Source organism: Pleurodeles waltl, chromosome 11 (assembly GCF_031143425.1).
Source record: "Pleurodeles waltl isolate 20211129_DDA chromosome 11, aPleWal1.hap1.20221129, whole genome shotgun sequence".
In the NCBI taxonomy this organism is placed as follows: domain Eukaryota; kingdom Metazoa; phylum Chordata; class Amphibia; order Caudata; family Salamandridae; genus Pleurodeles; species Pleurodeles waltl.
In genome coordinates, this window is record NC_090450.1 from 583,490,559 (window position 1) to 583,517,534 (window position 26,976).

General features: G+C 44.7%; 1 protein-coding gene across 5 annotated transcripts in view; it reads right to left on the minus strand.

Annotated features, from left to right (window-relative positions):
* ANK1 (ankyrin 1) overlaps positions 1-26,976 on the minus strand; it is an 869,955-nt gene that overhangs the window by 571,896 nt on the left and 271,083 nt on the right. For all 5 annotated transcript variants that reach the window (XM_069214086.1, XM_069214083.1, XM_069214082.1 and 2 more), the window contains 6 exons: positions 24,470-24,568; positions 23,868-24,065; positions 11,979-12,077; positions 10,244-10,342; positions 8,846-8,944; positions 8,389-8,481 (listed from right to left, as the gene is read on the minus strand). In XM_069214086.1, the coding sequence (XP_069070187.1) occupies positions 8,389-8,481; positions 8,846-8,944; positions 10,244-10,342; positions 11,979-12,077; positions 23,868-24,065; positions 24,470-24,568 (687 nt within the window). The remainder of the gene's footprint in view (positions 1-8,388; positions 8,482-8,845; positions 8,945-10,243; positions 10,343-11,978; positions 12,078-23,867; positions 24,066-24,469; positions 24,569-26,976) is intronic.

Genomic DNA, 26,976 nt, shown 5'->3' on the forward strand with positions numbered 1-26,976 from the left:
TTGTTTGTTATATGCAAAATATATAATTATTCTTGACCTCACTGGAGATGGCCATTAGAGGAAATTATCTGGATTTTATGGATGTGTTAAAACCTCCTATTAATGCACGAGTAAGTTGTTGTTTAAACAAAATTCCAGTTTTTAGACCAGAATGAATTTGTACATTGGAAATCACACTTAACCATATCGTTATATGGGTGTCTTTTTGTTCCACTTTGACTTAGAATAAACATTTGAACCAAATGGCAACTGAAGCAGTGACATTTGGAAGAGGTCTGTCTACTTCATGTGTTAGTATGGGTAAGGAAAATATTCCATCTTTAAAACAATTTCATAGAGCAATATTATCATATGAGTTGTGGGATTTTCCAATTAAAGTTTATAATTCTTTTTTTTTAAATGGAAGACATGATCTGGACAAGAGCCTAATGGTCTCTTGGTGCAAGCAATCTGGCTAGAAACAGTACCAACTGGAACAAATGATAAAATGTATAGTAATAAATTGATGTACTAGCTTCATTTTTCTTTTGCTCCTAGTGCTCCTAGAAATACGATATGACACCTATCTGGAAAGACCTTGAAAAAGGCACCCATAGTCAACTGTAATTCAGTAAAAATGTTTTGCATATTCTGGAAGAATTTAACTTAACAAAATAAAAATGTATCTCACTTACATTTAAAATAATAATAAAACAGGCATTGAAACAAATATTATAGAAACACTGCTATGTGGGTGATCAAAACTATGTTTCCAGTGCCGACTAACTCATCTGGTGGACGCTGCTCCAAGTTATATGAAGTTTATTTGTGATAAACCGTTAATTATTTTTTTAGTTCAGAACTGGAGGTCCTCTTTTGGAAGAAGGTATTTTGGAAAGTAAAAGTATGCCTTTCAAAGAAGGCCCTCTTTGCGAAAAGTGGGTTAACATGTAATAATCCTTGTCTCTATTAAAACTGAAAACAAGCTTCACCAAAACATATAAAGGCTGTATTCTAAAAAGTGTACTCTGCAAAGAAGGTGTTGACATTTTTAAATTTGCATACAACTTTGAATATTTTGTTATTGACTGTTTGTTTTGTTTTCAGTCATTTTTAAAGGTGCACATTTGATTTTCTATGGAAGAAACCTTTTAATAACAAGCATTTGCAATGCAATAGGTCTCGCATTTTCTTGAGTTTTCTTGAGTTAGAGCTATTGGCATTGTAATTTCATAACTGGACTTTTCTTGCCACATAAATTGGTCAACCCTGCCTCAAAATGTCGTCTTTTCCTGCCATATAATTCCAGTGGCTCAGCATTTGACTAAAGCACTTCCATTTACCTTATCCCTCTATCTTAAAACATATACAATTATCATATAAACTTTTATCACAAATAAACTTTGCCATTAAAGTGTAATGCTCAAAACACCATAACAAAAATATCATTTGGGACAGATTGGAGAGTGTAAGGTAAGAGGGAGTCGGGAGTAAAGATGGAGAGGACAAGTGGCGTAGTCACGGTGTCATGGGCCCTGGAGTAAGAAAGGAAATTGGCTGACTGGAATTTCGGTAGGAAAATACAACAGTCATTAGAGTTGAGTGAGGTATATAGGTTTCTGGGCACCAGTGCCACTGCACCTGTTGCTCCACTGATACCTAGGCCTCAGGAGAGAAAGCAGATGGGGCAGAAAAAGAGAAGCAAAAGGAATACAACAGACAAAGGGAAGAAAGAGAAGAGGTTGCAGAGAAATAAAAGAAAGAAGGTAAAGAAAGAATATGAAAACATAACTACAAGAAGCAATAGAGTAAACGTGTGAGACAAAAGAAAAAAGGGATGGAAGTTAGGGAACGAAAGATAAAGAGGAAAAAAATAATTAAAGAAGTGTGAAAAGAAAGAGAAAAATGAATATTAGAGAGAAAAGAAAGATGGTGAGAGAAACAAGCAGTGAAAGAACCAGGGCATTTATGTATTGACACATTTACCACAGACAAAGAATGGGAAAACCAGTTTGCCACTTCAGGCCCAACACGTAACTTGTTGTTTCCACATACAGACAGGAAAAAGAGGGATTTATAGTAAAATGTGAATTGACAGATAAAGATAAGAAAAACACCAGAGAAAAGAAGGAAGAAACATCTAAACAAAAAGTGAAAGGGCGCATACAGAGTCAAAGGAAAGAGCAAATAAAAAGAGCAGAGGAAGAATGAAAAGAAGAGAAAGAATAGTGAAAGAATGAAAGCTTGATGAAGAAAAAAGAGAGGATTGTGACAAAGAAAGAAATAGCCACATTTTTGCAAGTTTGAAAGAGGAGGTAGCAAGAGGAAGAGGGGAATAAAAAAGGGAGAGGTATAGAAATAAACAGTTAGAAAAAAAAAAGAGCAAAACTTAACATGTGTATTTTAAGAGCTGGAAAGAGAAAAGTGGGGGAGAAAGAAACCTAGTATTGGCCTGCCAGTGTTGCTGAGTGTGCTGGCCTGGAGGTGCCCTGGTGACTCTGCAAGTGGGGCCCAGCTTGGGAGTGGCACTGCCTCTGAACCACAGAAGCGAGGCGTCCTGAAGGGACTGTGTGTGAGCTTTAGTACAGAGAAGAAATGTGCACTGCATGTTAGAAATGATGGATTCTGGCGGAGCTCCCATTGACAGTGGCATTAGATGTTAGAATTGAGGTGCACTGGCTGAGTTGTGATTTGTTTTTTTGTGTGCAGTATTGCCTTGGCAGTGGGACTGAGTATTAGAATTGAGCTGCTGTAACAGAACTGTATGTGAACTGTATGTGAGCGGGGTCCCAGTATTGTAACGGCAGTAGGGTAGCACTGAGGCTCGGAGTATGTGAGCTGAGGAGAACTGATGGAGCCGCGAATGGTATCCCAATATGGAGCAAAAGTGGGCACTATCTCTAAGCATGCGGAGTCCTGGTAGAGCTGGGTTAGGGGTCCCGGCACTGGAACAGCTTGTGTAGGGTTCTGGCACGGGCGCAGCTGAGGGCTTGGAGTGTGTGACCTGAGATGCACTGATGGAGCTGCGCCCGAGGTCCCAGTACTGGAGCAGCAGAGTGTACTGACTGTAAGACTGAGATGCACTGGCCGACTGCGTATGTGGGGTTCAAGTGCTGGCACAGCTGAAGGCTTGGAGTGTGTGAACTGAGGTGCACTGATGGAGCTGAGTCCAAGGTCCGAGCACTAGAGCAGCAGAGTGTACTGACTGGAAGAACAGAGGTGCTCTGGCAGACATCATGTGTGGCGTTCTGGCACAGCTGAGGGCTAGGAGTGTGTGAACTGAGGTGCACTGATGGAGCTGCGCCCGAGGTCCCAGTACTAGAGCAGCACTCGACCTAAAATGATTTGAATAATATTTATTTATTTATTTATATAATTATAAAAGCTCTGTTAGACAGCTGTGTTGTCAAGTGAGACCTAAAAAGAATGGATAGAATAAAGGACAGGCACAGAAAACACAAAACAAAATAAAAAGACATTGGAAAGTGGGGGTGGAAAAGGGGAAAAATAAGGTTATGTGAGGGAAACCTTGTAAAAGAACAACATCCCGAATTGGGACAGTTTATGTAAAAGGCTTCATACTATACACCCTTGATGCCTTTGCACCAAATCTCAGCAACCCTATTTTCATGTAATGCTATAACAATACTCATTTTACATTGGTATCCTACTCCAACTTACCCACACACAAAGATTCGCAACTCTGATGTACATCTTTTATTGTAGTTTCTCTAGGTCTTATTTCCTCTCTGGTGGATGATGTATCAATGCCTGTGTTTGCACTATTGTTTTGTTATTTTTTCTAAGAGGTTTCCAAATGCATCCATGGACTTAGCTGCATCTACAGTTCTGCACCAGTCACTATCATATTCTTGTATCATTCATTAATCTTAGTTGTTTAGCCTCTCCTAAGAATTTTTGTCCTCTGTATGCATCCTTAACTTTTAATTCATTGGGTTTTAGTGCCATCGTCCAAAAGGAATAGCTGCTTACCTGTAACTCCAGTTCTCTTGTAGGGAGGAGGGAGTAATCCTGTCCTCCCAATTGTCTGTCAGCTGATTCCATTTATTCTACAAGCACTCCTCCAAAGGTCTCATGTGGAGGCGAGCATTGGGAGTTAGGTAGATGCAAGAAGCCATCGATCCTAGGAGAGATGAGGCTATTCTTGCCATTGAATGAGGTGCTTTCTCGAGAGCTTGGCATTTCAGAAGGATCGATAAACGTCGCTCCTCCAAACAAAACACCTTTGCTTGAATGGTGTAGATGGTGGCTCCTAAGTAGTGCAACCTCTGGACAGGTGATGACGTTGACTTGGTGAGGTTGACCTGGAGGCCTAATTGTTGATGGAGTTGGTAAGTCCAATTGAAATGTAGTTTGGACTCTTGAGATGTGGATGCCTTTATGAGCCAATTGTCTAGAAAGGGATAGACAAAGATTTGGTACTTTCTTAGATGGGCTGCCACCACAGTAATGCATTTGGAGAACGTTCTGGGTGCTGACTTGAGGCCAAATGGGAGTACTGCAATTTGGTAATGGTCTTGTTCCGCAAGAAACCTTAGGAATTACCATTGCTCCCTGGCAATGGAAATGTGGATGTATGCATCGTGAAGGTTGATGGAACAGAGCCAATCTCCCTGATGAAGCTCGGGATATATCTGATGTAAAGCCAGCACTCTGATCTTCTCCTTTCGAATCCATTTGTTGGCTATTCTTAGATCGAGAATTGGTCTGACGTCGCGCTTGCCTTTCTTTGGTACTAGAAAATACCTTGAGTAAACCCCTTTTCCACACTGATCGGTGAGAACTGGTTCTATTGCCTTCTTTTGTAATAAGGTGTCTCTGCCCTGAGAAAATAGAGATTTGACATGGAGGGCTTTGGTGGAATGGAAGGCGGTGGGTTGGTAAACCTGAGACAATATCCATTTTAACAATATTCAGAACCCAGGTGTCTGATGTGATGTGCTGCCCCTCTGTCAGGTAATGTAAGATACTTCCCCCTACCGCCGTGGGTAACAGAACAGGGGGAAGGAAAGGCTCAGGGCTTAGATGCAGATGGTTGACATCCTCCTTTGGCGGTCTGTTGAGTGGAATGACCTTGCATTTGTTTGCTCTGAGTTTGGTATGATCGCTGGTGTTGTTGCTGTTGTTGAGATCTAGGTGGCACCCATTGCGGACTTTGAACTCTGTGAGAAAAACCTGCAGTGGTAAGGACAGAACGACTTACACTGCTCTCTAGGTTTTTCAGTGCCTACAGCTTCGAAAGTGTCTAGTTCTGATTTCATTCTGGACATCGGGTCATCAGCGTGAGAGCCAAACAGAGTAGAGCCTGTAAATGATAGATTCTGTATTCTTTGCTGTGTTTCTGGCTTCAGAGAAGTAAGACCGAGCCACAAGTGACTTCTCAGGGATATTCCATGGCAATATCCATGAACAGCTAGTATAGAAGAATTAGTCGCTGCGCTTATAATCTGGTTGGGAACCATAGCCCCTTCATTAATGATTTCAAGAAAATATTATTTTCTGACTTTGGGAAGTTGATCTGCAAATTGGGGGATGGAGTCTCAAAGAGCACAGTTATATCTGCCCAAGAAGGCTGTGGCACTGGCTGTCTTTATCGAAATGGCAGATGATGAGCAGACTTTACCAGCTGCTGCATCTAGCTTTTTGCTCTCCTTGTCTGGTGGAGAGGAGGATGAAGGAGAGGTAGAATGTAATTTCTTAGCGGCTACAATAACAACAGAATCTGATGCTGGGTCTGCCCTTAGAAATAAAGGATCCTGCTCTGGAGGACGTTATTTTTTTTTAAGCCTAGAAGGCATGGGCTTGGCTGTGGCAGGTGTGAGGAATAAGTCCATCGTCAGTTCTGGGAGACCTGGGACCAGTGGAAGTAAGGGCCTTGCCGAAGATCACTGGTGTAAGGTCTCGAAAATTACTGATGTTCTCAGCGTAGGTACTGCCATAAGGATATTACGTTTTGTAGCACCTCAGACGAGGACTTCCTGAAAGTTGTTTACGTTGTCAATTGGAGAGCTTCGAGGTGTTGGAGAGTCAGACAGAGTTAGAGAATAGTCTCTGGTAGACGATGAGAAATGACGGAGATGGGATCGAGATCTTGACCTATTAGTAGACTCATGATGGTGATGATGTCTGGAAATAGAAGAGCGTCTAGATGAGTGATTGCGTGAATGTCTTGAGTTTGGAGCGCACAGGAGTCGAAGGAGCCGGTTCAGAAGGTGGTACCGGAGGCCAGATGAGCTGGTGGAGGTGGTTGAAGCGGCAAAGGCATTATCGTATGTGGAGGACTAGATGGCCGAGAATTGGATTGTAACACGACGATAGAAGGAGAATATTCTGATGGAGTAAATTCTCCTCCTCTTCCTTGGAGACCTCCTCGACAAGCTCCTGGACGTTGATGTGCGACATCAACGTGTTCCTCTCGACATCGATCTTTTATGACGTCGGGTATCCCCTGACGTCAATCTACCATGACGTGCCGATGGCAACCTCAACAGAAAGGTACTTCTCAACGTCGGACACCCATGTCGCCTCAATTGCACGTAAACTCTCGATGTTGAAGAGTGTCGGGGCGGCGAGAGGTGTCGCTTCCTCGCCGTTGAACTTGTTCTCAATGGCAAACATGTTGGCGCTGTTGCTTGTCTCAACGTCGATGTTCTTGGCGTTGACCAGGACCTGCGTAGTTTCTGGCCAGAAATGCTCTTCTGAGATCTTCTGCGTCCAATGGCCGATGAAGTTAGAGCCCTGGTGGAAGACTGACCTTCCCCTCGCTCTGGGGTCCTACCGGTAGGCTGTTTTCTTCTCTGGCCTGGAGGTGAATCTTCTCTCTGTCATGCAGAATGCGCCTGGAGAAGTTTTTACATATGTCACAGGCATCAGGTACATGTGATGATGGAAGGCAGATAATACAGACCTCGTGTGGGTCTGTTTTAGCCTTCTTCCTGCCACAGTGAGGACACTTGTCAAAAAGTGAAGGCATTTACATAGAAAAATATCTTAAATTTCTCTAAGAACTTTACAAAAAATGACAGAAAATAGTCAGGCAAGATGAGAAACGTCGAGTGAAAGTGTTGTCAATAGTATTTGACTAGAACTTTTTGTGAAAAAAACTATAAATAACTGGAGCTCATTGCTTCAGGGTCCTGTCAGCAGGAGCCGGAAAAAAGAACTTAGCCTCTTGCTAAGCATGAGGGGATATGGGAGGACCAACTGCCCTTAAAGGCACAGTCTCGTTTTCTTTCTATATAAAGGTAGACTATGGGCTACACTGCCCTGCATTCCTTCATTCTTATGTAACATTACAAAAAGGCTTGTGAAAGATTTTTTCTGTGAAATCTTCAAAGTATTAATGCATTTGAATGCATATCTACCTTGCATGCCCTTTTTCAACCAAACGAGATGAAGCATTTTGGCCTCTGTAGCCTCTCCTTTAGGCTGCATATTGACATTCTTAAGTGACTTTGCAGGCCTTCGTGAAGAAAGGCGAACATCGACACTTAAGAAGACATTTTGAGAAAAGTGCTCCGGGGATCCAGCAGGCGGGCGGAACTATTCAGCGCTTATGACTATTGTGGAAATCCCCTACAAGACAACACACGTTCTCTGCCCATTTTAGTACTAGTAGAAGTGTCCATCCTTCTCTTTACCATCTTTATTCAATCCTGAAATCCCTGGTAATGTTCTCATTTCAGTTACATAGAGTTTTTAAGAACTGTTTCATATAATTTTCTGTACAGAGCTGTCATTGAGAATTATAATAAATAATGCAGAATAAATCAATAACTAGATCCGACCACAAATTCTACTTTTACTTTCTTCTAGATGTATTATCAAAATGTATAAAAGTTTTATAGTGAGACATATATTCATCAAAATTTGGTTGTTAACATTGTACACATTTAACACATAAAATTTTAGATGAATAGATGCAGCTGCAGTAAAATGATAAATCCTAGGTATTCATTGTATTTATTGGTAAAAAGAAGTGTAGATTAGTAAAAAGAAGTGTAATCCATAATTTCACCTTTTAGAGTTGGAGAGGAGCCAGCCTACTCCAGTCATTTATCAACATTCAGAGATCTCTGCAGGAGGTGTGAATGCTTACTACATGTTGACTAAGTTAAGCTTCCTGTCTCTGCAAGGGGTGTGCCTGAGAGAGAGATAAATAGAATGGTGGGTGTGTGTATTAGAGAGTGGGTTGGGTGTGTGGTCTGTGATTGTTAGTCTACAGGTGTAAATTGTGATGTGTATGTCTAGTGCATGTGAGTTGTTTGCATGTGGCGTGAAGAAAGTGAGTGTGTGCATTTGTGTGTCTGATGTAAGTGTTGTTTATATAGGGGCAGATGCACAACTCCAAACCCAAAGCAGGACCTGCTGGGTCACAGCACCACTTACCATAACTTGGGATTCCTCTGTGACGATCTTCAGCACATCTGTCACGGAAATGTAGCCAAGTCGCTTGGCAATGGCCAATGCAGTGGTACCATTCTATAGAGGAGACAGAGTAAGGGAGACTGTTAACAAAGAGAAACAGGAACAAGAGAGAGCAGAGGAGGTGAACCAGTGAGCGGCAGGTCACTATCCTGATGGAAAACAGATGAGAGATATAGGCAGATGAGGTTGCGGTTGAAGGAAGGGTCAGAAAGTTAACTACATTCTATAGCGAAATTTAGGCGATTTGAGAAAGGAACCATGGAGGGGCTAGTGAAAAGGCTCTATGAAAGAGATTAAAGTGTTGGGAGGCAGAAAGGAGAAACAGTGACAAAGGGAACAGGAGGGGAATTATGAGGACACGTGGACAGAATGTTGTGAGGAGGAAAATAGAGCAAGGAGAACAGCATTGCACACTCACCGAACTGATCTCGTTAGGAGAGGCTCCATGCTTCAGCAGAAGAGTGACCACATCGGTGTGTCCTTGCTGTGAGGCCTGGTGCAGAGGGGTGTATCCCAGCTGAGGGCAGACATAAAGAAGACATTGGATGCAGGATGAAGGAGACAGAGAGAAAAAACTGAATAGAGACAGGAAGAAAAGAGAGAGAGAGAGAGAGAGAGAGAGGAAACTTTAAATATAGAGATGGTGAGGTACTCAGGAGATGGATGAGGAAAAAAAAATAAAACAATAGGGAGCACCTCAAAGCTGGGCTAGGACTTGTGGTGGGCTGCAGCATGAAAAAGGCCCTTTACCTCTAGAATGCTGTGTGGGCTTTAGGATGCCCCAGTGCAACAAGTCTCACTGCTAGGCTGTGGAACAGACCACAGAGTTTCATACGGTGACAGCCAGCTCCTTCCAGCACTGGGTGGGTGTGCAACCGGATGACAGAGACTGCTTTCCAGACTGCAAGGATGTGCTCGGCATGCCACAGAGGGGAAGAGCCTGCACCTACAAAGCTGGGAAGGGCCCTCATCTGCTAAACAACTACATACCTTTTGCTCTGCCACAGGATCACAGTGCCAGATGCAGAGTAGCTTGAGGCCTTGCACCGGTTGACAGAAACTCTCAGTGAAAGCTTAGTGTCAAATGTAGTTTCAATGCAGAGTAAAGTATAGGCTTATGATTAGGAGTTGGAGGTGAGTCACAGGGTTGGGATGAGTGAAAGGGTAATGGTTACGGTTAATGTTAAGATTAGGTTTAGGGTGAGGATCAAGGGCAGGACTAAGGCTAAAGTCAGAGTGGTCTAGTGTTAGAGTTTGTTATGGTGTAGATGTACATGTAATGTGTATTCAACAGCTGATTGCATTGTAGAATAAAATACCCTTACACCCCAAACACACATCGGAACATCAGTGCATATAGATGTGAACAACACTGCCAAATCAACAGCACTGTCACACACAATGTGGTAACACAGATGATAGAAACTCTCAGCTAACATGTCCCCCGGTTGTTGTCACTGGTTCACAACCGAAACACTATCCAGTGGTACATGCCTCCTACTCTGATTGTCAGTCTTTGACAGCAGGAAGCAGAAGAGGGAGATGGAATCCAAGGGGAACGTTGACAGGTAGTGCCTGTATCCAAACAATCTGATTAGCTGGAGAAGATCCTATTCGTTTCAGGATATTCAACTAATGTCTAATGTGGTTATACTCCTTTGAGTGTGAAGATGCTCACTAAATAAGATGTGCAGTGCAGAAGAAAGAAAAGCACAGTACAGAGGAAGGCAGCTCTACAGGGAGGGTAATAAGAGGGAATCAGGTATGCACAAAGAGGGAATGATGCACCCACCATGATACAAACAGGTCTCCTTACCCTGGTCTTTGCGTTAACGTTGGCCTGGTGCTGCAGGAGGTACTTTACCAGTCTGATGTTTCCATAGTGGCATGCCACATGCAGTGGTGTGTATCCCATCTAAAGCCAGTCAAAAGAGAAAATAATGAGTAATTCACAACATCCTGGAGTCCAGGGAAGGCAATGTTGGTTTGTTCACTGCAAATGTGCTATTACAAGGCTTTCAAAACCACAGTTTCGAACTCAGACTATAATTCTGTCTAGTCTCCATTGCCACACCCACCTGGTAAACTGTCACTGAACAAGGACCACTATTACAAACCCTCTGCCCTTACTATCCCATGTGCTTGAACACATTCAGGCAGAGCCATTGTCCCTTTAGCTGACCACAGTCACCAGCAACACACATCTGCACCTATCACTGGCCTGGAACATCCACTAAATAAGAGAACTCATCCCCTTAACCCCACCATGTATAGCCCATTATCCATGAATTATGGCCTCCCCTAAAACTAACTGCCCCATCTATTGCCACCAAACAACTTCCCACCATCTGTGCCCTCTATCCCATAACACCAAGATCTCATATTGTGCCACGCAATGTGAAAGATGTTCACCAAGTCTTTACTTTTTAGCCCAAATTACTCTGCTTTATAATTCCTATGTTTGTAAAAGGGGAATTAAATAGAGATAACTTGGGATTTTTATACACACGTACCAGCCTGTTCATTCTCTACCCTCTCATCCATTGAAACTTGAACAAGAAGCACAGTCGCCTATCACCCAGACTAAATCCACTGGCCCTGGACAAGAACCTCTACCATTGGCATCCCTCCCTGTCTTGATATCCCTAAACAATAATCTCCAGCAGCCTCATCCATGCCAAATACACTACCCCAAAACCAGGGCTAAGCTACCATAACTATACCACTACCCCCCAGAAAGGACCTCAAGCTAGCACTGATACCAATCAGCTATCAAGGAAGAAGGAGCCCCTGAGTTCAATAAACTTACCACCCGATCCATTATGTCACAACAAAGATCCATACATTTCGTACACCTTCTTCTCACATGACCACCTCCATCCACCTTACTCTCACTCTTCTACCTCACTATTCCACAATAAGAACTATCATCTGGTGGCACTTCTGTTCAGCTGCCTCCCTTCAATTCCCCCCCCACCTCGCCCGCATCACACACAACTGCAGCCAACCACCCCATCCAATTCTGGTGTTGAAGGGGTACTCAGTCCTTCTAATGAGGATATACAGAATTTAATGAGTCCACCCACTGTCGGTTTCTGACTTTGTTTAGGTCATTCCACACACTATTAGCCCCTCCCTCTCGAGGACCTATCCATAGACATAAAACAACGTTTGTTCCTCCCACTTTGTAGCACCCAGCACTGTTAGTATCTCGCCTGGGGATGTGCAGACAGCACCATCCCATGAAAGTGTCAGTATCTACAGATCTACAGAGCACATTTTTCCCCAGCCCTGACAGTTTCCTCTCTTGCCTGTTTATCCAGGTGAAACTTACCAAGGAACAACCCAGCCTTCTCCCAGTGGGATTTCACACCAAACAACTGCAATCATGACCTTCAAGACATACTAAAGTGAATTTTTCCAGGATCACAAGTCTCCGAGGAGTGCAGCTGCACCCTCTGCTTCACAAGGCCCAATTCACAATGGGTACAGTGTATGCTTTAAATATACACAATGTTGGATTTGCAAAACTGGACTTGTGGTGGTTTTACCCGTGAAGTAGCCTCCACAGAGGCTCCGTGACTGATAAGGACGTCTGCTACTGGAAGATGGCCCTCCTGAGCTGCCAGGTGCAGAGGAGTGAGGCAATTCTAGAAGAGAGCAAGTTAAATATAATCAACGCAAACAGCATGGTAGAGATCATCAGCCCAAACTTCATGCTTCCAGACATCCTTATCACAAACTACACTCTCTGTACAACTCATCGGCATAAACTGCACACTAGATCCACAACCACACATTAGATCTAGATCAACATAAAGTATGCACTAGATACACATAAACTTCAAGCTGCATCCCATCATCAGCATAAACTGCATGCATGATACCCGTCAGCAGCTAGAAGTCTACCCCCTATATGGTTTCTGTCCTTCTAGTGGAGATTAGGTTTGAAGGCTCCTGGCCCAAACCCATCCCCTTGCGATTGGGAGTAAGCATTCTGCACACCTAACATTTGGTGCATAACTGTGTAGAAGAGACACTGCCCTATGTTTTGTCACTTTGTTATGAGTGTCTGCTCAAGGCATTAGAGAAGAGGAATTTGCCATCCTAGTCACTGGCTTGCTTTGGTTGTGGCGTACTCCATATAATGGTAGTTCTCTTCATGATGTCCTGGAATCAGCTTACAATGACAGAGGGCTGATGCCCTCACAGAGAGGTGAGATTTGCAGATGGGGAGGGACCACAGTCACAATTACCAGTTTCACCTTCATTGTGCTGGGCACGCTGATGAACAGTACATGGGAGTGGCACCAGGGACCTGACTAACTGCTTTATAGGTGCACATAAGGAAACCTGAACGCAGCTTGCTCTTCAAAAGCAAACAATGGGGTGGTGCCAGAGAGCCGTCAACCGAGATGGCAGCATAAGTTAAGGGCTCCATTGACCTGAGCTCTAAAATGTTGCTCCTTTGCCAAAACACTATTGCAGAACGTGCTAACTAATCTGCTAGTACACAATCACGGGACATCGCTGCCACTGTGAATTGGCCCTGTGAGGGAGAGCAGGCGCCTGAATCGCGCCACATGGGAAGGCAGCCTACTTGCGATCCTAGAAGCCATCCTCTCTGAGCCTGAAATTGCTATGGCCCAGCTGTTAGAGCCTGTTGGATACAAGATCTGGCTGAATGTGAAGTAAGACAGTGGCAGATCTGGCTTTTAGCATGGGTGAGCTGGGCCCAGACCCAGGGCACCAATTTTCTGAGGGGCACATGAAGCTGTGTGCATTAAGGTTATGCCAACAGCAGCTCCCTTCTTATTTTACTCCAGTCTTGTCCTTGTCCCTGCCTGTTCATTTCTGTCTGATTTGCCAGTTTAAAGTGGTTTTAGTCCTTCATTATCATACTGTGGGCAATGTTTTTAACACCTCTTTAGACCCCTTCTTTGCCCTCCTTTCACCCTCTGACCCCTACTGAAACAAATCAACAAAACTTTCATCTGTATGAGGCAGCTAAGCTATCAGTGATTTAGTGGAGCTGGGGGAGGTATGGGGATGTTTGTGTTCAGGGGCCAGTCGCTGCTCATCCAGGTACTGACCAGGGAAAACAAAAGGGACCCCCTGCTCCCTCATTTAATTCAATACCATGAGCAAGAGCTGCACATTTCTCTTCGCCAGGTCCAGGGCACTATCTTAGCCAAGGCGAGGTCTGGGAGGTGGGGTAGTCTTCGTTCGTCGCAGGTTAACTTGGGGGCCGCCAACTGGTGGGGAACTCCCGAGGGTGGTGAGCAGTCTAATTCAGGGGAATCTGGGTTACGCACAACCATGCTGAGCTGATAAAGGACAGACTTTGATGTTGCCTTGGACAAATTATAAATGCAAGTATATAGATGGTTACATCTGCCCCTCTCCATTATGGGTCACGTCTCTTTAGTGAAAATGATGTTATTTCTAAAGTTGTTGTGTTTGTTAATATTCCAGTGGTGCTGTGTTTTTTTAACAACTTCTTCAAACACTCCTTTGACTGATATGGAGGGTGGGCATCGTGGTTGGATGTTGTCAGCCTGCTGAGAGAGTCCGCTATAATATTTTGCTCCCCCAGCACTTGTTCTGCTCGTAGATGCACTCCATGGAGGATGGACCACTTCCAGATATGCTGCAATTCTTCAGATAAGAGCAGAGATCTGGTCCCTCACTGTTTGTTGATATAATGCATTGTTGTAGGGTTGTCTGTATGTATGAGGACTGGCGAATTCTTTATTTTCAGCAGGAAAACTTAAAGGGCTGGGCAAACTGCTTTGAGCTCGAGATAATTTATGTGGTAGGCCTTGTGATGGGTTTTTCCACCTGCCACTGACCTGTACGTACTGAAGGTAGGCTCCCCAACCTTCCAAGAAGCGTTGTTTGTGATCACCCACAGGGATGGAGGCATGAGGAAAGAAATACCCACTGACAGCTGGGAACTCTGGGTCCACCAAGAGAGAGATGTGATCATGGTCTCCGTGATTCTGATTGTATTGTTGAAAAACCCTGTGCGTCCACTAACTGTCCGATTGTTGTTGAACGGGTCGCATCTTGAGACAGCAGAATGGAATGAGGGGAATACAGGAAGACATCATCCCTAACTAGGATTTAAAGAGGTGAACAGAAAGAGATTTTCTTCTTTGTACCAATTTGTCTAAGGTGATTAGTTTTTGCTGTCTTTCGCTCGTAGGAGCAGCTTTGTTGAGTGACGTGTACAGGACTGCATCCAGAAAGGTAATCTTTTTGAGGATTGAAGCCATTGATGATATCGTCGTCGCTTTCGTCGACGAAGTAGAAGAGGCAGTTATCTTCAATGTCGACAGTCTGACTGAAGGAACCGTCGATGATGGTGTTGTGCATGTGTGCGCAGTTGAAATCCTGCACACCGTAGAGACCATTTTAGTAATTGTCATCAGCGTCACTGTAGAAGCTTTCATCGTGAATGGTGTCGACGACAAGGGCCTCGCTGACGATGTTGTTGTCTATGTGTTTTCAGAAGGCTTCTTGAACGAATGCTGAGCCCTTGGAGGTGGTGTAGGGAGTTCAAAAAAAGCAATTTAGTGCCCTTCTAAAAAGGCAGAACACTCTTTTCTCTCCTTATGCGAAGATGAAGATCTTCTGTGAGGAGAACCAGAAGGACTGCGAAGTTTATAACACCCTTCAGTGGTTTTTTTTTAAGGCCTTTTTGGGCTGCTCACTAGAAGCACAAGAGTGAGGTGATCTGTCCCTATTTTGAGTCTTTCTTGAGGACGTAGAAGGTTCCTCACTGCCAGATCCAGAAACAGGATCCTGCCTTGATTTTAGTTTCTGGAGCCAAATGAGCAGCCTGCCCTCTCTGTCCTTGAGAGTTTTGTTAGTAAATGTTCTGCATACCTTGCAGTTCTTTACTGAATGGTCTGGGTAAAGGCAAAGTATGCAGTATTTGTGTGGCTCTTCAAAATGAAGCTGTTTCTTGCGATAGGTGTTGCAGGCTCTGAATAGACTCTTTCTCTCCTTGTCTGACATGGTGGATGAAGCCAAAACACAAGTATTCACAAGACCAATATATGGTTTAGGAGTTTCTAACTGTTAGAAGTAAGATTCTGTGGAAATATATTCTCAGAAATGACTCTGTAAAGGTGTGACTGAGCAGAGCTCAGTGGAAATTCCCTAGCACGACGTGCAGGAGAAAATCTGAGGGACTAGAGCTTCTCACAGGAGTGTTCTAAAGGGAGGTACAGCCTGATTGGCTGAGCTCTTTCTTTGGTCTCTTTTCTAAATAGATCTGATTAGCCTACAAAAGTGAAGAACTAAGAGCCTTGATACATTATGTTTTACATTACATTGCTATTGTAAGGTACCGGGGACTATCATCTTGACGACAGGGAATGATTTAAGCATGTGAATCTATGAAAGGTCCAATATTGGAGTAACATTTAATTTCTGTTTGGCAGTAATATGAAAGCCAGTGTCATAAGAGTACACAGGTAATGAGATTTTTGTCCCAGGCCACCTAACTAACTGACTCCCTAATAACATCTAGAGCAGTGGGCCTATAGCTTAAAAGGTCTAACCAAAATGGTGGACTTTAGTCATGAAGCAGGCTTGCATAGATGTAGTAAAAGCTAGAACAACTCCCACCACCGCCATTTTTGCAAGATTCATTCCTCATTCATAAGGAAAGGGTGATATTGTGGAGTGCACCAACAATAGGCTACTATGTTGTGTTCTCCCAGTAAGGTAAATGTGAAAGTAATTCCAAGCAAACTGGTGGCATGGCCCCAATTTAGAAAAACTCTACCATTCATCCAGATGTATTTCTATAAATCTGAAGCAAACCTTCATAATTGTTAAGTCTTTTTTTAATAGAACAAGTGTATCGATTTTACCATGATCAATGAATACAACAAGCAATATGTGCATATTGTGTACATTTCATCAATTGTACACAAATGTCAATGGCAGCACCACCCTTAGCCACCCTAAGTTGTCGGGTTTAAAATACTGCCACTGTTCAGTGACCTGACGAAACCCTGATAGTCCTTCTAATCTCCACAAATCTTTTCATGTTTTCTGCAAAAGCCATGTGATGGGTAGATTGGGAGTTTAAGTGTCATTCAGGGGTCTATTGATCGCACACAGCTTTTGAAGGTGGGGGTTTCCCCATTCTGACACTTGTGTGCAGTGTTGCTCTTTGCGATTATCAGTCCAAGGAGAATCAGTGCAAATGTATAGTAGTTTGTAGCTAAATCTAGTGATATATGAAGGAGTAGCAGTTTTGGGTAGTTTGCTGTCTGCCAGTTGGTTATTGCCGTCAGTATAGCCACCAGCCTGTCCCAGGAAAACTGTATTCTGAGACATCCCACCATGGTGTGCATTAGGTCACCAACTGAGTTCCCACACCTAACTCGATCAGGGAAGTCTATATTACGAAACAGCCACATTTGTGACGAGTCCTGCATAAGAACTTCACCTAAATCATACAGTATTGGCGTGCAACTGATAGATACCTCAAGCAGTGTCACCCTAACAGTCTGCTAGGCCACATCTTAAAAGTGTCCCAAAGTACTTTTTCCTAGGCCCACCTGAGTGTGCCAAAGGTGTCTGGAGTGTGGCTCACCAATAAGCGGTAGAGCTAGGTTATTTTATGTTAATCCATGTAATTGCAAGTACTTATAGATTTGATGTTTGTTCATGACGTATGTGGCCTGAAGGTGGGCAAAGAAGCATATTGCATTACTGGTCATGATATCTGCCAACCTGGCTTTGCCAATAGCATCCCAACTGTGAAGCCCGTCTTGGGTACTGATATGTCCAAGGGAAATTCACACCCAAGGTGGTGTCTCCAGGGTGAGGCACTTCTCCCACAGTGTATCTCTCAGCATCCCCCACCACAGGTTGATGACAGTAGTTGAAAGAGGAAGCAGGTGTGTTTACTATATAGACAATGTTGGGGAGGTTCTCCCACCCACAATTTTTCAGTGGCAAATGTGGGATCATTCTAGGGGTCACACAACCAGTCCCTTACAGTGATCAGGTGTGCTGTGTGACAGAATGTCAAGACATCTGCCACATCTATTCTACCATTGTATGGGGACTTATAGCATTTAGACAAGGGCATGTGCAGGGTTCTCTGTGTTCCCCGGTAAAGAGTGAATCATTGAGTTAATAACGTTTGAAGAAGTGGCACAGAACACCATATGGGTGATTCTTCAACTGTTATAGCAAACATGGTAACACGATCTTTTTGTAGATGGTAACACATCCTATCAGTGGGAGAAAGGACCAAAAGGCAAGGTCACTCTGCAAACGCGCAATCAGGGAAGTCAAATTGTGCTCCCACTTGCAGGCCTCATGTTTGGTGGTAAACACCCAAAAGTCGGAACCCATCTGAGGCGATCATGAAGCCGAATCACCCTCAGGTCTGGTGGTTCTAGTCTCACAGGGCATCCCATGGTTTTTGCCACATTTGTGCGCAAACCCATATATTCTAAAATGTTTCAAGGACCTCCAGCTTCCGAAGCAACAACAAGAAGTCATCTGTATATAAAGCAATAAAGAGAAGCTGTCCGCCACTTCAGGCGCCTATTCAAATCCCCTAGATAAGGGCATTAATATAAACCCATTCCATCAGAGGCTTTATTGTGACGGTAAAAAGCAGTGGGGGGCAGTAGACACCCTTGTCTAGTTCCCCTCCTAATGGGAAGGTCTCAGACCCCACACGACAATTCGGCCTCTAGCTGCTAAGTCCGTTTATAGGAGATGGATATAATACAGGAACCTTAAACCACAATTGAACTTTTTAGGTAGTTTAAAGAGTTAGTCTTACTCCAGAGAGTTGAAGGCCTTCTCAAGATCAACTAATAGCACAGCAAGGAGCCTCTCCAGGTGGCAAACAAGGCCAGACCATTGTGCAGTCATCAAATACTATGGCACCAGGAGCCGCCTGTGTGAAGCTGCTTTTGTCTGAGCATACAAGTTATGCGATCACACAAGATGGGTTGCCAACACGTTTGGAATGATATTAGCTCCAGAGCAGATCAAAAAAATCAGATTATATATGGAGCACAGCATTTGTGGTCGACCCGATTTATGTATGACAACTATGTCTGCCATTTGTAGGTCAGGTAGACAGCATTGATGCTGTTAGCCTCTGTCAATGTAATCGCAATCAGTGATATTGTGATCTAAGGAAGCTATACAAAAATATTGCACCAGAAGACTGTTGGATCCAAGTGTTTCTCCATTGTGAAGGTCTTTCAGTGTAGTGGTCAGTTTCTCCTTGCTTACAAGGAGTTGTCTTTGAATGAAGATAACCGCCTCACCAGCAGGTCCTTTAAAAATCTCTTCAATTCAGTCATCTCTTGGTTTGTGCTTTTGGAGTATAGCCTCCAGTAGTATTCTGTGAAGTCCTGTAAAACCAGACAGAGGTTGGCTACAATGTCACTATGTGGGTGCTAAATGCAGCTGATATGTGTAGGAGTGTCTCTGTTTTGGCATAGCCAATGATGGTGTTTGCTCGCTTTATTGCCTCACCTGTACACACCACTTTCAGTTGCATTCAAGGTTTCATTTGCCTCGTTTAATAGGATTTGGTTTAATCTTGTCTTGTGGTGTTTGATATTTTAGAGTATTTTGGGGCTTGGGAGAGTAATGAGCTTGTTTTCTAACTGCCTGTATGGTTGCCTCCTCCTCCTCTATCTGCCAGTGGTGAACACTAGTGATATGGCTTATAATCCCTCAAATGGAAGCCCTGAAGGCTTCCCATATGGTAATCTGGGAGGCCCCAGAGTCTTTATTGTGCCCAAGGTATGCATCGCCTCCATGCAAAGGTAATCCAATAATTTGGAATGCTTCATCCACCAAATACTGAGTTGCCAGCCCCCTCTATGAGTCTCTCACCAGTCATCCAGCACGAGTTACACAGGGGAGGAGTTGGATAGACCGTGCACAAGAATGTGCACTTGCTTAGGTCTATTAGGCTGACTTCGAGCATAAATAATGAATCCATCCTCGAGAATGTCTTGCAGGTCCTGGGAAAAAGGTACATTCTCAGTTGGTCAGGTACGGGTGACACCGGACATTGCACAATGCCATAACTGATAGGAATTTGGCTAGCATTGTTTGTCTCATGGGGGTATATGTTTGAAAAGTCTTATTAAGGTGTGAATCCAGCAGTCTGTTAAAGTCACCCCAATTGTCAGTCTCCCGACTGGAAGTCGAGTAATGATGAGCAGGCCTAGAGGTTGGAGGAACATAGCCATTAAGAGGGTAGTGGAGAATATACATGTGTGAGTGACATTGGTGACCCTTGTAGACTTCCAGATACCACAAAGTACTATCCCTGAGGATCCCTGAAGAGGTGAATCTGTGTAAATGGAAGAGATTTTTTAAATCAGTATTGAGCCCTTCCATGAACCCCTTGTAAATCACGCATAGGGTTCAGTGGAGAAGTCCTGCAATGCCAGCAATGGGCACTTCGCATTCACGGAGGTTCTTGCAGCAATAGAATGTTGGGCTGATATAGCTTACCTGTCTCAATGAAGCCCCCGATTTTTCATTTTAATTTCTAGGCCATTCACATTTTATAACACTATAAGTAGGGGCTCTTGTTCAGCTTTCCCCATGTTAGTGACCAGTGTGCTTTTGAGTGTATTTGGAGTCCGACAGGAATACACTCTTATGATGAGGTAGCAGGATGAGACTGCATGGTAAACTAAACAGAATATTGAACCATACCCTTCCGGCACCCTACACTTCTAAAACTCAAAGTATCTGTTGACTGAGGAACGGGATGAGCCTGCCAACGTAGTCTGCTCGTTGTTGGACTCCATGCCTCCCTTGCCTCATCTGAAACAGAACAACTTAAAATTCCTCAATTATGAGAGTGTTCCCATAACCAAGGCTAGTATCTTAAAAGCCTACTCAATTTTCCTGCCCCTCCCTTCGGTTCCCAAGAGTTTGATCTTGTACTTCACATTTGTGTAGGAAAACATTCACCAAAAGGCAACAATGTCAGGCCCAGACCCACTGTCTCTATAGCAGTCCATAGGCCGACATACGTCAGTTCACTTATCACCATTTGGGTGAGCTGCCCATGTAAACAAGGGCACTAGTGCTCACCAATTACACCATCAGAGAGGTGTTAGCCTGAAGCTCAGAATCAACTGAGCTAACAGGTCCACTGACAGGAGGCAATGGAGTAGATCCATTTGTCACAATGTGCCCCTATCTCCTTTACATACGGGAGTCAGTTGTTGTCTCTGCGAGACCTGGGAGGGTCATTCGCTGCAGGAGCACTGTCTTCTGCTGAGTCAGAGTCAGTGCCTTGGGCCAATCCCAGTACTTTCTTGCTGTCATGTGATCTCCCTCGAAGTATGGGTCACGTATGCTTCTCTTTCGTTACCAGGTTAACCCTGCTCCTCTCTTTGTTCAGGCCTTGTCTGGCTGGGCAGATGTCTGTCAACACTCTCCACTCCATGGCCCTGTCCCAAGCTGCCTTGAGGGTGTCGAACAAGTAGGATTTGAACCGCCAGTGTCTGGATTCATAACTGCACCTACATGGACCCCAGTGACCCCTGCCCTCCCCCAGACCCGCTGGGTCTCCCAGAGAGCTGCTCTTCTGTTGCCAGGGTCTTGGCAAATTTGTTGCTGCCAGCCTGTTGAGGTCAATGGGCAGATCTGTCATCTACCACAGTGCAAGATTATATAACGCTGGCTGAAGTGAAACGTGATAAGGAATGTTCCACTGTTGGCCAATAAGGTGGTCCACCCCATCAGGGAGGTAAGAGATAAATCCAGTGCTGTGCAGCACTGTACACTCAGGCAGCATCTGCATTTTCTTCAATACCAGCTTACCTTCATGCCTATTGGTCATCCTGCTGTATGAGGGCCAGACAGTCTCAGAGTCTGGGCAGGCCGCACATGTCCACGCCTTCATGGGGTTAGAGCCTCACCTGCAGACACGTGGATCTCTGCACCACCCAGTCCAGGGAGCAAGCATCATGGACCCACTGCAGCACAGCGGGAGTGATGCAGGACAGAATTCAGGCAAATAAGGTTGCATCCCCTGGACGCTCCTGTCTGCCACCTTACTGTGGAGCCATGCCCACAAGGCCCAGGTGGGCGTCGCCGTCCACTAATGATCTAGGCACTGCTGACACCTCTCCCCAGTGAGGAATCCTCAGGCCCAACCACAAGGTGCTCAGAAGAAGGCAGGGTGGAGCCTTGGTGGCCCGCCACCATCTCTTGGGCTGCTGGTGTGGCCGCTCTCAGGATCCAAGCATTGGGTGCATCCCAATAGTCTCCAGTGCTGCACAGCCCCCAAGAGGACCCCTGCAGCAGCTCCAGGGGCTTATCCCTTATTGCCGAGGCCACACGCTTCAGTCACATATGGCAAGCATCACCATTATCACTATGTGGTTCCTGCTGCTCTCAAGAGCAGGATAGGGTTTTGCGGCCTCCTGAAACCACTATGACTACCTGGTGGACAGCAAAATGTCCACCGACATGAAGGAGGATTGTATAGGATTTAATCAGGGCCGGGCGGGAGTCCCAGATCAAGGTTTCTGCCATGTAGGCAGCTAGGTCATGCCCCAACAATTATTTAGTCTTGTCCAATTTAGCGAGAAGAGCTCCTAGTAAGACGGCTCCATGGACCTTACAACTCCATTTCATCACATTGATAGGGGCACAGAATGGGACAAAGGCCAGAGGTTGGGTATCGCTAGGACAAAAACCGAAAACAATGTCTACACACTGAAACCTGAGTCACTATAATAACATCTTTGCAGGGACATGTATGTGGAGGTGGCATTTAAGCAAGGGTAGCTTGTAGTTGAATTATTGTTTAGCAGTTTTTATCTGATCTTATGGAAATGTTGAATTAGCGGAGTAATCCTTTGTGCGCACAGCTGGAGAAATAACACATCCCTGCACAATTCAGCTATTACAACATTGAGCTTTCGAACCACATAGCAGTAGGCTTTTACAGAATCACATAATTATTTTCCACTAATGTTCACAATTTACTGTCAAAGCTAAAGTGGTGGTGTTTGGCAAGAAGGTCAAAAGCAGGTAAATGGTTGACTGGACTGGAGCTAGATGAGCGTCTGGATTAATGACTGAATGGCGCAGACTTCATTAGTACAGTCCAGAAGCAACAAGTAACAATAGTGATTGGTCTCATGTGGTTCACTGACAATTTGTAGGTTTAACAGTGACTACCTTCTGAAATGTCGTAAAATCAAGGTGTGGCTCCAGCTGGTTTATGGAGCTGGGAAGCAGGCTGAGACTGAGTTCATGTAACAAGACATTTTGTTGAAAAAAGGTCTGCAGGTATGCAAACAAATTCCAGTCCAGTTGATCTACCTAGAGTGGGCTTTGTGTCCGGCTACAAATATGGCACTACAATCAACATTGCGAATACTGTATAAAGTGTGCGCAGCCAAGCAGGGTATTTTATTGTGGGTGTCCACTAGCAAAGCTGACAATATTATATTTATTGGCAAGGTCATTGAGAAAGAAAGGGCACCATATGTCACCGGACAGTTAAATGAATTTGAAACATGCAATGAAGCAATTGTTTATGGTTACGTTATGAGTAATTGAGTGTCTTGGCTCAACATTGGTAAATGGAGTACAAATCTGCCACAACATAATCAATTATAGTTAAGTTACGGGCAGTGGAGTGGTCTGTCACAAAATTGTGCGTTGGTTTGTGCGCAACTAAAGAATTTAGCTAATGCCAGATACGAAAATATTTGATTAGCCTTCTCCTACCCATGCTTTTCCAATTTGGCCAACCTTCTATTTCAGATGTAACAGGAGCTCGAGTCGGAGTACCCAAGGAAAGCAGAACATTGGGTCTATGCTAATGTGAAAAGAATGGGCTAATGCAGTGCGCTGAGGGATTTATTTATTAATTCACTTTTTATCTCATGTTGATCTTCGCTGAATGGATGTCTTCAAGTACTTCTCAATGAATTCAACACAAAAAAGTACATACTTGAATAAGAGTGTTATTTGTTTTCAATCTATGTATTATATTTTACGAATTATTTATTATTGTTGTGTGTATTACGAATTATGTTTATATATTTGTTTAAATACAACTTGAAATTTTCCAGTTAACAAACACATAATTTATGAATTTCCTGTAGCACATATCTATATGATATATGCTCTATGTACTTACATCCCATTTGCACAACTCATTTGATGTTACATACATGTAAAACTCCTCATTATGTCTCTAGCATAATTTTATCAATAGGGCAGTTTAGTTACTCAGCACACGCCAGTGACAGCCCAGCACTATCCAAAAACCCCAGTTAAATTCGGTCATGACAACTAAAGGGAACCCAGCTTTGATGTGAATGTAGAAGAGCCCGATCTAAAGCAGTTGCTGCTTCCACTGGCTGCAGGGGGTGATGGCGAGTTACCTTGTTGCCTAGGTTGACGTTGGCCTGCTTAGAGATGAGCAATGAGACCATGTCTGTGTGTCCTTCTTGCGCAGAGAGGTGTAGGGGCGTAATTCCCTGTAGCGACTCTGCATTCGCCGATGCCCCATATTGAAGTAGGCTGCTGGCCACCTCCATCTGATTCTGTTTGGCAGCGATGTGCAGAGGTGTGTAACCGTTCTGTGGAGAGAGTGAGGGACATCACATCCAAGGCAAGACAGAGTGAGTGAGCACACGAAACAGTGAGAGATGATAGTGAAAAAGGGGGCAGGTGGTTAGCCAGAGTTCCCCCAACATTCCTGTAATTTATTTTACTATGGCAGTGACCAGGCTGAAGCTGCCAGTTGTTCCTCCACTCTCGGCCCACCAGCTTCATTACCAGCTTTTCCTCCGGTGCCTCACTATTATGCAGGGACCTATCTCCTGACCCGCCTTTCTTTCATGCGGTTTCTGCAGATGAGCGCAGCAATGACGGTACACGTCGTCCTCTTTTTAGGTGGTTAACAGAGAGATCGATTTGTGCAATAACCTGTCCAACCCCCCCTGTTCCCTGAACAGACACCCTGGGTCCCCTTGACAGTTACCCGAGCAGAGCTGTGCGGGGAGCCTGCTTTGGAGAGAAGAAGCTTCACAATGTCCAGGTTGTTGTGGTGCACGGCGACATGCAGCGGCGTCAGGCCATTCTAGAGAAAGGATGCAAAAGCATAAAGTGACATTCACTTCAACCATTTTGTATTAGTATGAACATGTTGTAGTTCTTTCATATGAAGACAGGTAGCCACCCCCAAGACAGCACCGTTTTCAGGAGGAGTTTTCAAGTTCCACGGCCTTCAAGCAGAGAAATAGATTAAACCAACAGAAATACTATACAAATCAATATACGATGCAGGTTGGGATCAGAAGAATTGAAATGTGATTGATGTAAACCATGGTTGCTATTACCCATGAGAATATAGAAAACACATCTTGGAGGCAGGCATTTCTCCACCTCCACACCCTGCTTGGATGTATACTTCGGTTCCCAATAAATATTTGATTAACTGTTGCTGATCTCAAGTACATGTGAGCACCCATGGGCAGGGAAGAACCATGCCATAGTGATGCTCAGAGAACTAATCTATTGTCAAATAGAAGGGATGGAGGAAGCTCCAAAAATTGTTCTTTGCTGTTCGCTCAAGGCAACATTTCCACACACACCATCTCCAAACTCACCAATGTCTCATCACCATTTGGCCCTTTTTCACTCGCCTACAATACTTTCAGAATAGCCCTTTTGAACTTGAAAAGTCACCTCTTCTCGATTACACCCATTCCCCCTATAATAGGCGTTGCGTGTGCTTACTGCGTCCTAAATGCTATTTGCGTTTTAATGTAAATTGTCTGATGTAGTTGTCTTGTAATAGTTCACTAAGCTTCCTCCAAAAATTAGCTTTCTGTTACCACGCTCCAGGTTCTTTTGTTCCATCTGATGTAGCTTCCACATAACATGCTTGTTTACGATACTCATCAATTGCATACAAATACTTAAATTCACAATATAGACACACAGCGCAACTTTGGACTACTGCCTTGGGTTGGAACAAAAGTACTATGCATGGGTTTGTAAAGCTGTGCTGCCCTGCCCTGCTATGACATATTCTGGACAGCCCTGTTTTTATTCCAGTGAGTTCTACGTTCTTTGTCGGCACCAGAACGATGCTTTGATGTCAGGGACACAAGCAGTGTGCCCCCTTCTTAAGTGAGAGTGGCTACAGCCATCTCCACCCAGGCTAACCGGTGACTGACAAAGGTGGTACATTGGGATTAGTGAGATGCACATGCTTTTTTAAATGTACCCCTGTTGAACACTGCCTATAGACAGTCTCCAAACAGTAAAAGGTCTATTGATTCTCCATAACTGGGGTCGTTGGCCTTCAACATGTCAGATAAGTGTGAAGGATGCATGCTTTCTGTTTGGGTATGTGTGGTTGACCTGTGTCTAATGCACGAAAGGATGCTTCTCTGTGTCAACCTGGTGATGTTCTTCTCAGCATCCTGGTGTCCACAAACACTTTCTGTGTTCCCCTACCCTGTAACTACAGAGTATGAGAACATAGGGGGTCATTCTAACTCTGGCGGGCGGCGGAGGCCGCCCGCCAGAGTTCACCCCTCCAGAATACCGCACCGCGGTCAGGAGACCGCTGCGGTTATTCTGTGTTTCCCGCTGGGCTGGCGGGCGACCGCCAGGAGGCCGCCCGCCAGCCCAGCGGGAAACCCCCTTCCCACGAGGAAGCCGACTCCGAATGGAGCCGGCGGAGTGGGAAGGTGCAACGGGTGCTGAGCAGACACTGAAATACTTTGTGGGGCTCTCTTACGGGGGCCCCTGCATTGCCCATGCCATTGGCATGGCACTGCAGGGGCCCCCAGGGGCCCCACGACACCCCATACGGCCATCCTGTTCCTGGCGGGCGAACCGCCAGGAACAGGATGGCGGTATGGGGTGTCTGAATCCCCATGGCGGCGCAGCAAGCTGCGCCGCCATGGAGGATTCAGCAGGGCAGCGGAAAACCGGCGGGAGACCGCCGGTTTTCCTGTTCTGACCGCGGCCAAACCGCCGCGGTCAGAATGCCCTGCGGGGCACCGCCAGCCTGTTGGCGGTGCTCCCGCCGACCCTGGCCCCGGCGGTCAAGGACCGCCGGGGTCAGAATGACCCCCATAGACTGGTGGGAGGTGCAGGTCTCTAGCCAGCTGTCTTTGTCGAAGGAGTAGGTTCCCCCATGTGGGTGAAACTTGCCCATTGAACGTCTTCCCTGCGCAGAGTAATGCAGCACAGCGATTTTTGCAGCGTTATTTCAGATTTATCTGCCGTAGGATTTGCATTGCTCTGTGTTGCGTGGTGCAAGAGCGACGTAACCAGGGTTGTAACTATGGCTCCAAGTCTATACATCAAAGAAAAGGTAGCATTCTAATGTTATTAGTTTTATCGTCTCAATCATGCCCACTACAAAACTGCAGAGACCCGAATGCTTACAAAGACCTGCAGCCGACCGGAAGCAAGTCATGTAGTATAACATGCATGCCCAATATCAATGAAATGTTAGAGCCTACCTCC